The 15,961-nt window shown below is 44.0% G+C and overlaps 1 protein-coding gene across 2 annotated transcripts in view; it reads right to left on the reverse strand.

Annotated features, from left to right (window-relative positions):
- Positions 1-269: 269 nt before the first annotated feature.
- The window catches only part of LNP1 (leukemia NUP98 fusion partner 1), a 43,358-nt gene continuing 27,666 nt past the window's right edge, over positions 270-15,961 (reverse strand). Inside the window, exons 2-4 of one of the 2 annotated variants that reach the window (XM_014535589.1) lie at positions 15,605-15,802; positions 5,231-5,461; positions 270-627 (exon numbers count right to left, since the gene is read on the reverse strand). In XM_014535589.1, coding sequence (XP_014391075.1) covers positions 478-627; positions 5,231-5,461; positions 15,605-15,763 — 540 coding nt within the window. In that variant the 5' untranslated portion in view covers positions 15,764-15,802 and the 3' untranslated portion in view covers positions 270-477. Of the gene's footprint in view, positions 628-5,230; positions 5,462-15,604; positions 15,935-15,961 lie in introns of those variants that run through there. The other variant, XM_005861234.2, reaches the window with a different exon arrangement.

A 15,961-nucleotide genomic window follows, 5' to 3' on the forward strand; every position in this document is an offset into this window, starting at 1 on the left:
GCCGCCGCCGCTGCTCGCTGGTTGGCTCCTCCCCGGCCCAAGCCTAAAGCCTCTGCCGCCACCGCCACCTCCGCCGCCACCTCCACGGAAGTTCGCTGGCTGGCTCCTCCCCGGCCTAGGCCTAAAGCCTCAGTCTGTGGCTTGGAGCCGACATATGCAAATTAGCCGCCATCTTGGTTGTAGTTAATTTGCATATACTCACTGATTAGCCAATGAAAAGGGTAGCGGTCGTACGCCAATTACCATGTTTCTCTTTTATTAGTGTAGATTCTCATAAAAGGACAACAAAGCAGATCAAACTCTCAACTCAGATGCCAGAGCTGGAGAATGATGCAGTCTTCTTGGGGAGCAGTGGAACCAGCGCCCACTTCCATCCCTCAGTATCGCAGACAGTTTTTTACAGCTACCACCCCCAGTGTAGTATACAGAACTCAAAAAACGCAGCAGCATCTGTCATCCTAAAGTGGAAACAAAGTCCTACTTGGGTCCTTTCTCCGAGAGAGGAACCATATGTGCCTCCCCATGCTCTTCCTTCCCAGAGCTCCTTCTTTCCTCCGCTTTCTCCCGGGATCTTGTCTCCATCCGCAGGCTTTCTCTTTCATTTCTTTCCTTCCTGCTCTCATGTCCCTGGAAGAGAAGGTCGGAAAAGCATGAAAGTGCCGGCGGCTGACAATGTTCCGCATTTCTCTTAATTATCAGAAATGAAGCAAGGCCTGACCATTGAGCAGACTTCCACACCTCAGTTTCTTGTAATAAATTAGCATAAGCCTAAGGGTGGTGCTACGCATTTTAGTCATAAATAAAAGGAATAGGGGGCCTGTGATGGTCTATGGAGGACACTCAGCCGGCACATGACTGACTCCGCCGCTGACACACGGAGGGAGGTGATTTCACAGCACGAAACTGAAAAGGGATGTGGTAAGTGACTCACACGTGCAATGATTCTAACCTCCCTGTGTCCACTCCCTTAAATTATATTAATAGTAGGGTTTGCACTCGTTTTAATCTGAGGACTTTGTGAAAACTGAAGTGTCAAAAAAAACACCCAAATCATCAACAGTCCCCAGCAGGTTACCCAGGGGCCCGTATTCACTGGGATCAGGAGATACGGCACCAACTACAGGACCCAACTTCCTACATTTTATATCTAGGTGGAGGGACACAGACAATAAGTCTAAAAAGAAACAAGAGAATAACCAATAGTGACGAGTGCAATGATAACTATGAACAGGATGAAATGATAGGGAACTATTGGGCCGGGGGGCGGGGGGGCGGTGCTTCTTTCGTTTCCATGGTCAGGGAAGGCCTTTCAAAGAGTGGTAATGATGATATCTGTTTACACTTTTCTCTTTTAAAGTAAAAGAAATGAAATCATTGTTCTCCCCTCCTCCATCTGATCTAGAAACGCCCGGGAACCCCTAAATGCCTGTCAAGTGAATTGATGCAGTGGTGAGTGGCGGTGAGATGAGCAAGGTCAGGACTCAGCCCTGCAGGGGTGTCAGTTCCTCTGCAGTGTAAATTGTTTGTGGAATGTACCAAGGTCGTTTCATTTCTATCCATACTGGTCCATTCGTCACAGAAGACAGAAAGCCAAACAAATGATGAAGCTGAGATACAAACTAAGAGAAACTTAAAAATTGAACTAGCTCCATAAATGTGCCTCCAGATTATTTTCATTAGGTGCAGCAGTTGTATTTAGACACATCCGTCTGATCAAAATTTATATTTAGCAGCCATGAATGTCTCTAATACTTAAAGAACAGTATAAAAAAGAAAATATGGTGATGATTATTTCCACTTTGGCTTTTCCTTTATTGAGAATAAAGACTGAGAAATGCTCAAAAGTAATGACCTGAGATATTTTTCTTATCTCACTTAGAAACAAAATGTGAAAATTATCAATATAAGCCAATTGAGTTTTTCAATATCAAGATGATATTGAAAAGTCATTTGTTGTTGGTCATAATCAGCTACAAAAGCAATTTCTGGGTCTTTTTGATGCTAAAAGATACAGAATTTAAATCTACATCTTAGTATGCACCTGGAGCCCAAATAAAAGATAATAAATGTCATTTTTAAATTCACTGACAAATCACACTTTTTAATGTAGTTAGCTTTGGAAAGATGTGTCAGTTGTGAAATAGAAAAAAGTTTTAAAATATCTGTATATGTTCTGAATTTTTAATTTTGTATTAAGATAAGCTTTATAATATACTCGTTAAAACTGACATAAGAGAAAATATTAAATTTAAAATTATTTACTATAAATATTTTTATCACATGAAAATTGAAATAATTTTGTAAATTCCTAGCAGGTTTCTAGCTATTATAGTACACTAGAGGCCCAATCGGTACACCGGTGGGGTCCCTTGGCCTGGCCTGCAGGGATCAGGCCGAGACTGGTTCTCTGACATCCCCTGAGGGGTCCTGGATTGTGAGAGGGCAGTTCTTGGGTGACACACCCCGGAATCCGGCTCCCTCCTCTCTGGTTCCAGGTGTGTCACCTGAGAACCGACGCTGCCAAGTGACCGCAGCTCAGTAGCTCCTGCTTTGAGCGTCTACCCCCTGGTGGTTAGTGCGGGTCATAGCTACTGGCCAGCTGGTCGGCCAGTCGACTAGTGGGCTGGCCAGCCAATCGCTTAGGCCAGTGGTCGGCAAACCTCGGCTCGTGAGCCACATGCAGCTCTTTGGCCCCGTGGCATGGGCCACGAAGTTTCAATCGCACTGTACATGCGCGCCCGCACGTGGTACTTTGTGGAAGAGCCACACTCAAGGGGCCAGTTTGCCTACCACTGGCTTAGGCTTTTCTATATATAGATACTTATGAAAAGAATTCTTGAGTTAAAAAAAAAAACAGTTGAAAATGCTGCCTTGGTTATCTTGGCATTCAAAAGGTAGAACTTGGGCCCGGCTGGCATGGCTCAGTGGTTCAGCATCAATCTACAAACCAGGAGTTCACGGTTCAATTCCTGGTCAGGGCACTTTCAAAAGGTAGAACTTGGGCCCAGCCGGCATGGCTCAGTGGTTCAGCATCGATTTACAAACCAGGTCACGGTTCAATTCCTGGTCAGGGCACATGCCCAGGTTGCAGGTTAGATCCCCAGTAGGGGGCATGCAGGAGGCAGCCAATCAATGATTCTCCCTCATCATTGATGTTTCTATCTCTCACTCCCTCTCCCTTCCTTTCTGAAATAATTAAAATACATTTTTTTTTAAAAGGAAGAACTTGGGAAATGAATGGAACAACATGTTATATTTTAGGAATAATGTGATAAATATTTCAATAAAAAACACATTTACACACTTTTAGGGCTTATAATATTAGCAAATGGTTTCACTTTTATAAGATTATGTGAAAAACAATTCAAGGCCATTAGAATCAACAGAGAAGTGTTTAGATTAAAATATTTTTCAAAATATACTTATACCCTACCTTATTCCAGAAAGGATTTAAGGCAGTTAAATTTCCTAAATGAATATAATCAGTAACTTTAATGTGTAGTTTTAAAACAGTAATTCCTTCACTTCTGCTTTATTCTTGCCAAAAGATCATAATCTTAATCTAACTATGAGGAAATATCAGATAAACCCAATTTGAACGTCATTCTAAAAAGTAACTGCCCTGTACTCTTCAGCTGACAGTGTTACAAAAGACAGGTGAAGACTGAGGAACTGCTGCAGAATAAAACAGATTAAAGAGAATGAATTGCTTTCAACACATGATCTGCAATCTCCCTACAAAGAATATTATCAGGACAAGAGGCAAAATAGGGATAAGGTCAATAGATTAGATACAAAAGTATTGCATTGGTGGTAATTTCCTGAGTTTCATTATTGTACTGTGTTTATATAAAAGAATGTTCTAGTGCTCTCGTTTGGGGATGGGAAGGAGAAAGAGAGTATAGTAAATATGATAAGTGTTAATATCTGGAGGGAATATAGATGAAGGGTGTATTCTTTGTACTATTCTTGTAACATTGCTCTAAGTCTGAAACCATATTTTTTTAAAGCAATATAAAGAAAGGATAAAACAGGAGCTCTTGATAAGTGACAGCTGTTTACTATTCTTCCTTCTGTATTCCTCTTATGATCAGGTGAAGAGAGCAGCTTATTGAAGGAGGAACATAGATACACAGGATTACTCTGACAAAAGTGAGGCAAAGGCACACAGTACAGTCCCAGCAGCCATTACTTCTGGGCAGAAAGCATTGTGCTCAGATGGGCAATGAGGTAGGAAGCACCTGAGTGTCCTTGCTGTGCACAGAGTGTAGCTGAAGAACCAGGCGGTAATACACCTAGGTTTGCTTATTTGCTCAGTCTACTATATGGCAGAATATATCATCATTCCTGTTTTGCAAAATAAAACAAACAGCAAAGGACCACAAAAAGGAAGTATTTTGTTCAAGCCCACTCAGTGAGCAAGTTTCCCCGAAGTAACTGTACCCCAAAATTAATTGATCTCTACCTTATTACTTTATGAAGCAAGCTCAGCATCACCAGTGGAGCTTCTATTATTCCCCCATTTTCAGCCTGTCTTCCTTGTACTTTACTGAGACCCTCCCAAGGCCACTATGAGCACTTGGACCACCCCTACTCCTGGAAACTTACTACTAGTAGATAGTGACCAGAGAGTTCCCTCCACATGCTTTTTAAAAGTTCAAGGGAACGTGGCATCACAGACTACTTGCTACTGGATTAAATACTGCACAGGAGAAGTGGAAGGAGAATGAGTCACAATTATCCTATATAATAAAAGGCTAATATGCAAATTATCCCCCTCGACCAGGAGTTAGACCGGAAGTTTGACAAGGGGACGGGGCCGGCCGGCCAACTGCCCACAGCCCCTCCCCCCGGCTGGACCTACCCCTGATGGGCCCTCCCCCACTCCGATTGGCTGGACCCCACCCGTGCACAAATTTGTGCACCGGGCCTCTAGTTTATAATAAGGGTGGTGAAAGCAGTCTCAAAGAACTAGAGGACCTCCATAACAAAAACATTCCACTAATGGTCCTCCAGGAATTCTTCCTACACCAGAAGCCTTCAATAAAAATAATTTAAAATTATGTACATCTGGGCTATGTACAGTAAAACTGAGTGTCATTTTTCAAAGATCTCATCAACAAGCTGTAAATGAAAAAGTTAGATTTGTTCTCCACGAGTATGGGGAGGAAGAACCCTTTGGGTTTCCTTTTCTAAAGTGGCTTAAGTATTCAATAACTCTGTTACATACCAAAGACAGAGAGCGTTTGGTTCTAAAGCACAGTTGTTGTTCAAAGGACTCTGAAAATGCCCGAGTTTTGGAATGGGATCTTCTGTTTGATTCCAATGGGTCCTTGAAGGGCCCATCCTCAGAGCGTTTTCTGTACTCCCTCATGTGGTTACGACATCGAAATCCCTGGTCCTCATGAGAATGCCTTCTAGGATGGCTGTCATATGATGTGACTCTGGGAAGCACAGGAAACTGGAAATATAGAATAAAAATGTTTACAACATAAAGAGACTGCATGAAATTAGCTCAGAGACAGAACAGCCATAAATTACTAACTAAACAAACCTCAGGTTGAACTGAAATTTTATCTTTTTCATCAATGGGACCTTTCTTCTACAATAAAGCACTAGAATCAATTGGTTAAAACATTACGTAGAACATCCCAAGACTAGCTATCTTGCTCCTCCACCATTAGGGCAATATCATGAAGCATTCAAAGCCTTGAGTTGATATGTATAAATAAATTCCAAAATCATAACAAATTTTAATGAAACCATACATGTTTAAGAAATAATACAAAAATGTATATGTGATTTCTGTACAAAGAAGGAATTTCTTTTTTTGTTTTTTGAAAAAATATGGAATGCTTCACGAATTTGCGTGTCATCCTTGTGCAGGGGCCATCCTAATTTTCTCTGTATCATTCCAATTTTAGTATATGTGCTGCCAAAGCGAGCACCAAAAAAGGAATTTCTAAGCAGAAGAGCAATGGAATAAATCAGAATGAAAAAAATTAATTTAACTATGCAAAAAAAGCTAATATGCATAAAATACAACTTAAATAGTAGGCAAAAAACAAAAATCATGTGCTACATGTTACTAATGTTTAATAATATCCTGACAATACATAGTATATCGTACATACATACAGAAAAACATAGAAATCATGTAATACAATGACATACGTGTTCAAATCACATTGGGAAATGATCACAGAAGAATATTTCAGAGAAATCAAACTTCTTAGAAGAATTATGACACTTGCTCTCCCAATTTCCCTCACTACCCAATCCACTCCATTCAAACTTTTGCATCCACAACTAATTTTGGTTACGATGTTGGTATCAATGTTGCCAAGTTCTGTGCACATTTTGGTCTTGATTAATTCAGTAGCATTCAACCCACTTGCCCTTCTGGAAACACTCTGTCCCTTGCCTTCTACCACTGTACCCTTAGTTTCCCTTTGCTCTTTCTTCCTGTGACCTCACCCACCACCTTTGCCTCGCTAATAGCTAATCATCCTTCAGTCACCACTAAACTGCATACCCCCAGAAAGCTTTTCCTGCCACCTTGATTGGTTCAGGTCCCTGTTAGATGTTCTCCTGGGCGCTCATACCTCTCATCATATAATCGGTAATTTGGGTAATTTTGTAATATGTCTCTCTTCTCCATTAATTTGTATCTCCATGACATCAAGGGCTGTGTTTCATTCTCTGCTGAAATCCTAGTCCTATGCAGCACCTTGCCTTATTCACAGGATGAGTTTATTAAATATCTATTGGATTAATAGATATATAAAGAATGAAAAAAAATGCCAAATGGTAAAAATTGTTTATGCTTATTAGTCACCAAAGATTATTTAAGTGAAATAATGTACAATTTCGCCTTTCAGGTTAGCAAAAATAAAAATGTTTCTTAGTGATACCAAGAAGTGGCAAGAGTGGAGAGAGATAGGCCTGTGATTCCTGGCTGGTAGGACTATAAATGGACACACCTTCCCAGTAAGCCATTGGCAAAATGTGTTGGGAGGTTAAAATATCCTGCTCCTTGGACCCATCTGTTGAGTGTTGTTATGGGCTGAGTTGTGTCCCTCCCCTCCAATTCACATATTGAAGCCCTATGTGAGATACTCAGAATGTGACCTCATCTGGAGCTAGAACAGCGGTTCTCAACCTGTGGGTCGAGACCCCTTTGGGGGTTGAACGACCCTTTCACAGCGGTCGGCTAAGACCATCGGAAAACACATATATAATTACATATTGTTTTTGTGATTAATCACTGTGCTTTAATTATGTTCAATTTGTGAGGCGAACGTGATAACCACTACACTACGGAAACCGCTAATTATGTTCAATTTGTAACAATGAAATTGGGGGTCACCACAACATGAGGAACTGTATTAAAGGGTTGCAGCATTAGGAAGGTTGAGAACTACTGAGCTAGAACCTTTAAGGATTAGGTTAAAATAAGGCCACTAGGGTGGGCCCTAGTCCAGTCTGACTGGTGTCCTAATAGAAGAGGAAATTTGGACACACAGAGACCACCAAGGATGTGTTCACACAGGAAAAACCATGTGAGGACACAGTGAGAAGGTGGCTGTCTATAAGCCAAGGAGGGAGCCCCAGAATAAACCACATCTGCCGACTCCTTGATCTTGCGCTTCCCACCTCCAGATCTGTGAGGAAATAAATTTCTATTATTCAAGCCACCCAGTCTGGAGCATTTTGCAGCCCTAGAAGACAAATACACATGTCTAGAAACTTACTGTCAAACGATGATCAGAAATATGGTTAAAGATTTGTAAAGCTGCCAAGATATATGAGGGGAATATGTACGTACAAGTCCACTTATGGTCCTTGGTGCTGTGAATAAGTTGGGGAGCAAAACAGGCAGAGTGTGCCCATCTTGGAGCTCATGTCTGCCTCAGAGAAAAAACACAAAACAAATAGGCCACATGCTTACTCCTTTGGCTAATGCTACAAAGGTTCAAGGTGGCCCTAGCCGATTTGGCTCAATGGATAGAGCTTTGACCTGTGGACTGAAGGGTCCCGGGTTTGATTCCCGCCAAGGGGATGTACCTCAGTTGCAGGCTAGATCCCCAGGCCTGGTCGGGATGCATGCAGGAGGCAACCAATCCATGTGTCTCTTTCACATCGAGATTTCTTCTGTCTTTCCCCCTCCATTTCATTCTCTCTAAACAGCAATGGAAAAATATCCTCTGGTGAGGATTAACCGAAAACAAGGCAAAACACAAAGGTTCAAGGTGCAATGAGAGGATATAACAGGGTGAAACTGTGTGTACTTGGGTGGGTGAGGCTGGGAAGATTAGCAGGAAACTTCCGTGTAGGTGTGATGACTAAGCTAAAATCTGAAGGACAAACAGGGTTAATTAGAGAACAGGAACATTTTTTGCCTGAGGACTAGCACCACGGGTGCCCAGGCCCTGTCACAGGAGGAGCTGTGGGGTGGAAGGAAGAGAAGCCTGCTGGGGCTGGAGGGCATGGGGGCCTGAGGGGAGGGAGACTGGAATGGGGAGGTGTGGAGGGGCTTGAAGTAAGGTGCTAGCATAGGATGGGCAATCGTAAAACATACCGAACTGTGACCAAAGGTTTGTGTTTGTTTTCTCCTTCTTTTTAGTATTTTTCAAGTTTTCTACAATGAGTGAATTTACATTATCAAGAAAGAAAATGATATTTTAAAATTTTGAGATAGACAGGGAAGCACAAATACTGCATGATGCCACTTACATGAGGTATCTAACATAGTCAAACTCAAAAAAACAACAACAACCAGAACACATAAATAGTCAAACTCATAGAAACAAAAAATAGGTTGATGGTTGCCAGGGGATAAAGGAGGGGAAATGGAACGTTGCTAATCAGTGGATATAAAATTTCAGTTATGCAAGATGAATGAGTTCCAGAGATCTGCTTTAAAGTATTGTGCCTCTAGATAACAACAATGGGTTATATACTTTAAAAACTGCAAAAAATGAAAATCTGCTGAGGGTATAGATCCCAGGTTAACTGTTCTTACCACAATTACATTTTTTATAACTTTTAAAATATGTTTTTATTGATTTTTTTTAGAGAGAGAGAGGAAGAGAGGGAGAGAGAAAGAGACACATCAATTGGCTGCCTCCTGCACACCCCCTACTGGGGATGGAACCCACAACCTGGGCATGTGCTCTGACCAGGAATTGAACCAGTGACCTCTTGGTGCATGGGACGACGCTCAACCAACTGAGCCACACTGGCCAGGCACCACAATAACATTTTCAAACAAAATTTTAAAATGTGAGGCTGGGAGTGAAACATTGATATCTTCTTCCACTGAAAGGCCTGAAAAGATTGGCAAGAGTTATGCCCAGCCAGTGTGGCTTAATGGTTGAGCATCAACCCTTGAACCAGGAGGTCACTGGTTCAGTTCCCACCTGGTCAGGGCACATGCCCGGGTTGCAGGCTGCGGGCTGGATCCCCAATAAGGGGTGTGCAGGAGGCAGCCAATCCATGATTCTCTCTCATCATTGATGTTTCTATCTCTCCCTCTCCTCTCCTCTCTCCTTAAAATCAACAAAAACAACAACATATATTTTTTTAAAAGAATGGCAAGAGTTTCAATCACAATATCTTCTTATATCCGGTGGAATTTCCAGTTTGTTGTTTTTGGTGTGGGACTTTGTGAGAAACAAGTATAAAAGAGCACTCTAATCGGTTACAGGGAGAAACTCCCACTTTTAAAAATGTTACTTACTATGCAAGTTCTACTTTTGCAATTTTATACACCTTTGTGATGTAATTTCCCTGACAAAGACATGAATCAATGCCCCCACATAACTTATTTTTACCAAGTGTGTACTTGTCTCCTGCACAGTCATGGAAGGAGGCTTTGTCACTTGGGGTGGGGTCTGACCTCACCGGCTGAGCTCCCAGGGGCCCCAGCGGCAGAGCCTGCGGCAGACACTGACTCTCAGAGCAGTAACTACCCAGTGCTCTGACTCTCATTACAGAAGAGGTTCTAACAGCTTAGCTGTTTTCACGGTGGGCCCAGGAAACTGGTGCTGTTAAAAAAAAGCCCTATGTACTCTCTGACCCCAAGTTCTGATTTTAAAGATGTTGATTATGTAAGATCTTCACTTCAGAGCTTAACAACGTGATGTTCTTTATCCTGCCTTTCACTGCAGTCACCCTTGAGTTGTACCCCTCCTGCCCTCTGAGTACACACAAGCTCCTGGCCACCCACTGACAGCGAGGTGAGAAACAGTGAGCAGAAAGATGAGGTGCTGGGTGTGGAGTCTTAGTGCACAGTGTGTACTAGGGACTCTGGGGACTCTGACCTTGATGGCTAACCTCGGGACAAATCCTCCCAGGAAGTCACGCTTCCTTACTTACAGATGAGGAAAATGAATTTTAGCTTAGCTCAGTGATTTGCCTAAGATGTCTGTGCCTAGTGACTACTGGAGAAATCAAGTGCCATGCCTAAGCATGAGGCATCTCTTTCTTGGATTAAAAATTCTAAACTTTTATCTTGAACAGCAGCAAAAACTTCATTCTATTTCTATGTGAAACTGCCTAAAAATGTCACTTTTAACAATGTACCAGACGTAGCAGAATTCTACTGCAAAAGTAATAATAATACTTTGTAGGTCTTCAGGAATTATACTGTGTAAGAATTTTATGTGAGGAATCCTATATAATAAAGAGCTAATATGCAAATGGTCATCACGCCCTCATGTCATCATGCCCTCATGTCATCACGCCCTGTCACGCCTTAACTGCTCAGACACTCAACACTGGGAAGAGAAGAATGGAGACCAGCCAGGCACAAATGAGCTCACGAGAGAGGAATGGGGACCACCCAGGCTGCAGCCCGGGAGAAGGACAAGCTGCCCGCCCCGCGGTCCCGTGTGCCAGTGGCTGGGGCTGGGGCCCGGGAGAGGGACAAGCCACCCGCACCACGGTCCCAGGCACCTGCAGCTGCAGCTGCAGCCCAGGTGAAGCCGCCCACCCACAATCCCCTGCAGCTGCGGCCGGCCCTGGTGAAGCTGGCCCAGGTCCTGGGTGCCTGCGGCCGGCCAGAGGGAGGGAAGCCCAGGTCCCACGTGCCTGTGACCAGCCAGAGGAGGAACTCCTGGGTCCTGGGTACAGGGTGAGGCAGAGGCAGTTAGGGGCAATCAGGCCAGCAGGGGAGCAGTTAGGGGCGATCAGGCTGGTAGGGGAGCAATTAGGGGTGATCAGGCAGGCAGGCAGAGGTGGTTAGGGGTGATCAGGCAGGCAGGCAGGTGAGCAGTTAGGAGCCAGCGGTCCCAGATTGTAAGAGGCAGTTGGACATCCCCCGAGGGGTCCCAGATTGGAGAGAGTGCAGGCCAGGCTGAGGGACCCCCTCCTCCACCATGCACGAATTTTGTGCACTGGGCCTCTAGTCTATATATATAAAAGGTTAATATGCTAAGTGTCCATCCGACTGGTAGCTATGACACGCATTGACCACCAGGGGGCAGACATTCAACGCAGGAGCTGCCAAGCTGCAGTGACTTGGCAGGGGCAGTTCTAGGGTGATGCACTCCGGAACCAGAGAGGAGGGAGCCCAATTCCTCATGAGGACACGTGATTCCACCTTCAGCTGTGGGTTATGTTGTTGCCAGGGCACTGTTGACCCCGAATCTGGTTTACTGCACACTTGCTTTTGTGTTCCACACCCTGTATGACAGCAACTTTGCAGAGTGCCCTCTCGCATTCCAGGACCCCTCGGGGGATGTCAGAGAGCTGGTTTTGGCCTGATCCCTGCAGGCCAAGCCGAGGACCCCACCTGCCAGAGGGACCCTGCTCACTCCGCAGATGCCCTTTGAGCCACACCCCACCCAGGTACGGCCAGTTGGGGAGGGACCGTGGGAGGTTGGCTTCAGCATATGTCCGGCCCCTCTCACCCAGTCCAGCCCCGCCAGTCACCTTCTAATTAATTTCCTGTCAATGTGCATGAATCTGTGCACCGGGTCACTAGTAATATATAACAGTGTCTAATGATATCATCAGAGTCAAGATGGATGTAAATTAGTCGACAAACAGAAACAGCATCAGGGAAAAAAAAATTCCAGTTTTCAGTTAATAAAGTGGTAGGTAGTTCTTGTAGAAATAATAAAGAGATGCAATATCATCCACTGGACATCCTTTAGGGAAACTAAAGGATATTCTAAACTATGCATTTACTTAATTTTTTTTTAAACAATGCATTTAAATGCTTTTTTTAAATTGTGGGAATAAATGTATCCTAATCTGTCATACGGTGGCACTAAATCATGCCGTGGCAGGTGAAACTGCCATGAAGACCCTATCACTAGTCATAACTAGGGACATATTTTTTAAACAGTGCATTTAAATGCTTTTTTTTAATTGTGGGAATAAATGAATCCTGTTCTGTCATACGGTGGCACTAAATCATGCCATGGCAGGTGAAACTGCCATGAAGACCCTATCACTAGTCATAACTAGGGACATAAGGGAGAACTAAAGAAAGCCTCCTGGCACTTACGAAGCTCCATGCCTCAGACACTTGGAACCTTCCCCGAGGTTGCTCCCCCTTTCAAGGACTTGTCTCCCTCATTCAGAAACTGAAGCAGCCAAACTAAGCTCATCTAAACCACATGCCACTGAGATCATACCCCCAGATGCCATTAAATTCAATCTTGTATAGTAATGTTTTCCTCCACTGGGTCTCCACTGTCCAGTGATGACCATTCTTGGTGAGAACATCTCTTAGTCAACTCAAGCTGCCATAACAAAATACCATAGGTTGGGGGGGTTGAACAGCAGATTTATTTCTCAGAGTCTGGAGGGCTGAGAAGGCCAAGGTCAAAGTGACGGCCAGCTCGGCCCTCTACCGGCCCGAAGATGGCTGCGTTCTCTCCGTGTGCTCGCCTTTCCTCGGTGCATGCATGTGGAGGGAGATGGTGCCTGTAAGGCACCATCGCGTCTGGCCGGGCCCTGCCCTCCTGACCGCCTGCCCGAAGATGGCTGCGTTCTCTCCATGTGCTCGCCTTTCCTCGGTGCATGCATATGGAGGGAGAGAAAGAACAAGCTCGCTGGTGCCTCTTCCTGTAAGGGCACCATCGCGTCTGGCCGGGCCCTGCCCTCCTGACCTCACCTAAACCCAATTACCTCGCAGGTGTGTGAGCAGTGCTTGCAGGGGGTCCTGCCCCAGCCCTCCCTGTGGAGAGCAGCTATACGGGAACCACCCCATTGGCGAGATACTATAATCATTGAGCGTGTGGACCACCCTAAGGTCAGTCAGAAGTAAAAGTAAAGGTTAAAAATATCTTCTATTGTTTTAAATTGACAACATGAAGACAGACGATAACATGGCGGGGACGGGGGGAGGATGTGTTCTTTCAAAGCAAATTTTAAAAACCTTGGCTGCAGGTAGGTAGAGGCTTACTTTGTATCCCCTGTCCCCTCAATTGACATAATGTGGGCAGCACATATGCTGCTCCTTGGAGCACAGAAGAAGCACTGAGATGTTAAAGCACTGAGAAAGTCCATTTGATGTTAAAGCCAGTGAACTCAGCACCTAAAACTCACGGAAAAACATTGCAACCTAGCCCAGCTGGTGCAGCTTAGTAATTGAGCGATGACCTATGAACCAGGAGATCACGGTTCCATTCCCAGTCAGTGCACATGCCCAGGTTGTGGGCTCTATCCCCAGTAGGGGGCATGCAGGAGGCAGCCGATCAATGATTCTCATCATTGCTGTTTCTCTCTCTCTCTCTCTCCCTTCCTCTCTGAAAGCAATAAAAATATGCTTTTGTTCCGGCCCTCCGGTCCAGTTTAAGAACCCCAATTGGCCCTCGAGTCAAAAAGTTTGCCCACCGCTGGTCTAATAGATAGTAAAACTTATTTAAGAAATCATATTTTATGTCATGTATCTTCCTTTGTTTTCATATTTTCTGTGGCTCCAAAGGGCTGTTGTGATAAATAGTAAATCACATTTTTTCCTCTTTGTTTCTTCCTGGTTCACATTATCTGGAAACTGGAAACTAATCATATCCTGGCTCACACATTGTGAATGCCTCACTTGATGTGGAACATAAGAGATTAAAATAGGAGTGTGATAAGTAGGTGTTCTGTTTTACAACAGAGTCATGGAAAGTCAGAGCAAGAAGTGTTCTCAGAGATCATCCAGCCCAATCTCTTCTTTTTCACGTCAGGAACCTGAACTCACAGAGGTGTTGAAACTTGCCCTTTGTCCTGGAGTACACATTTAGTAAGAGACCTATTTTTAAACATTTGTGTCTCAAAGAGGTCTCATTCCCCACCTTGCTGATCACTGGGAATAAAAAAGGTTGCACCTGAGAACTCTGGAGCTAAACATAAAATAAAATAACATTACCCCCCAAATTACTTGGTTCTGGGGTTGGCAGAAACGGGGTGGGGAGGGATGCTCTGGTACCTAGAATTCTAAGTGACTCGTAAAAAACAAAAGCTGTAGCATCGCTGTGTGGCTGTGAGGCAGAGGGCAGACATGTCCACTGTGGAGTCTTCTATCCCCTGCCCCCAGGTGAGCAGAGAGAACCCTGCCGGTACCTGCTGCCCAGTCAGCACCTCCTCAGGCCCATCCATTCCCCTCTTAGGGCTTTCCAGCTCACATCTTACTCCCTAGACACTGGGTGCTCTGCCCAGACGCAGGAAAGTAGTGCTGAGGATGGGAGAATGTTGGTTCCCTCTCCCATCAGGAAACCAAATGGGAACCAGAAAAAAACGTGTATCAAATTTATCAAAGGGAGTTATTTATTTATTTATTTTTAAATATACTTTTATTCATTTCAGAGAGGAAGGGAAAGGGGGGTGGGATAGAGAGGGAGAGAGAGAGAGAGAGAGAGAGAGAGAGAGAGAGAGAGAGAAACATCAATGAGAGACACATCCATCAGCAGCTGCCTTCCGTAGGCACCCCGACCAGGGACTGAACCCACAACTTGGGTATGTGCCCTGATCAGGAATTGAACCTGTGTCCTTTGGAATATGGGGCAACACTCTAGCCAACTGAGCCACACTGGCCAGGCAAAGGGAGTGATTTATTATGTGGAATCCCCAGTTCCTTAGAATTCGCCAAATAGTGAAGTTATTTTCACTATTTTAAAAAGACTATTGGAAATCACACATCGGTCCACACCGATGCTACACAGACTAACTATAGCATCAGGTTTCCTCCCTTTGACCTGAATCATATTGTCACTCAGTAGGATTATCTCAGGCTTATCAGGAACTCTGCATAGAAGTTAAAGATACCTTAGTACTAAAAATGAAGAAATCATTATATAAAAAAAAATCAAGAAGAAAAAAGAAAAATAAATAAAAAGGAAATTTAAAAAGAAAAAAGAAAAAACAAATAGAAAATAATTTAAAAAAATAATAATAATAAAGAAATCACTACCTAGTAGAAGAAAATCAGGTCCCTTGAAGGATAAGACAAAATGATAAAAGGTATTTTTGTGGACATAAAAAAGGTTTGGGAGTACTGATTTTCAACCAAAGAAAACTTCATACTGAGGGACTCTTCAAAAATTATCTATGAGAAAGCCCCCTCCCCTAGCCCAGCCCTCCCCTGTTCCATGGGATCACTCACTGGGCAGGGCAGGGAAGCTTTCCTGTAACCGGTGTCCTGTGCTCCTCGGCGGGCCCGGAGTCCTCTCTCATCCTCCTCTGTCCAGCTGTGACCCCAGAAGCTGCTCATCCACTTGGCAAAAGACACATCATCATCATCATCATCATCTCTGTGCTCCATGGAGAGGTGATTCAAAATAGCCAAGGCCTGTCCCTAAATCTGGCAGAGAGGAATATTGTCAAACTCAGCTGACTTGATGAAACCTAGGATCTCCCCAAAGACAAAAAAAGAAACTGGTGTTTTCAAATGGTCTCCGAAAATGGATCCTTAAAAGGAGAAAGATTTACTAAACAACCCCTTCACCATCAGGCAGCCCGG

The sequence above is a fragment of the Myotis brandtii genome, unplaced genomic scaffold (assembly GCF_000412655.1).
Source record: "Myotis brandtii unplaced genomic scaffold, ASM41265v1 scaffold1464, whole genome shotgun sequence".
Lineage (NCBI taxonomy): Eukaryota > Metazoa > Chordata > Mammalia > Chiroptera > Vespertilionidae > Myotis > Myotis brandtii.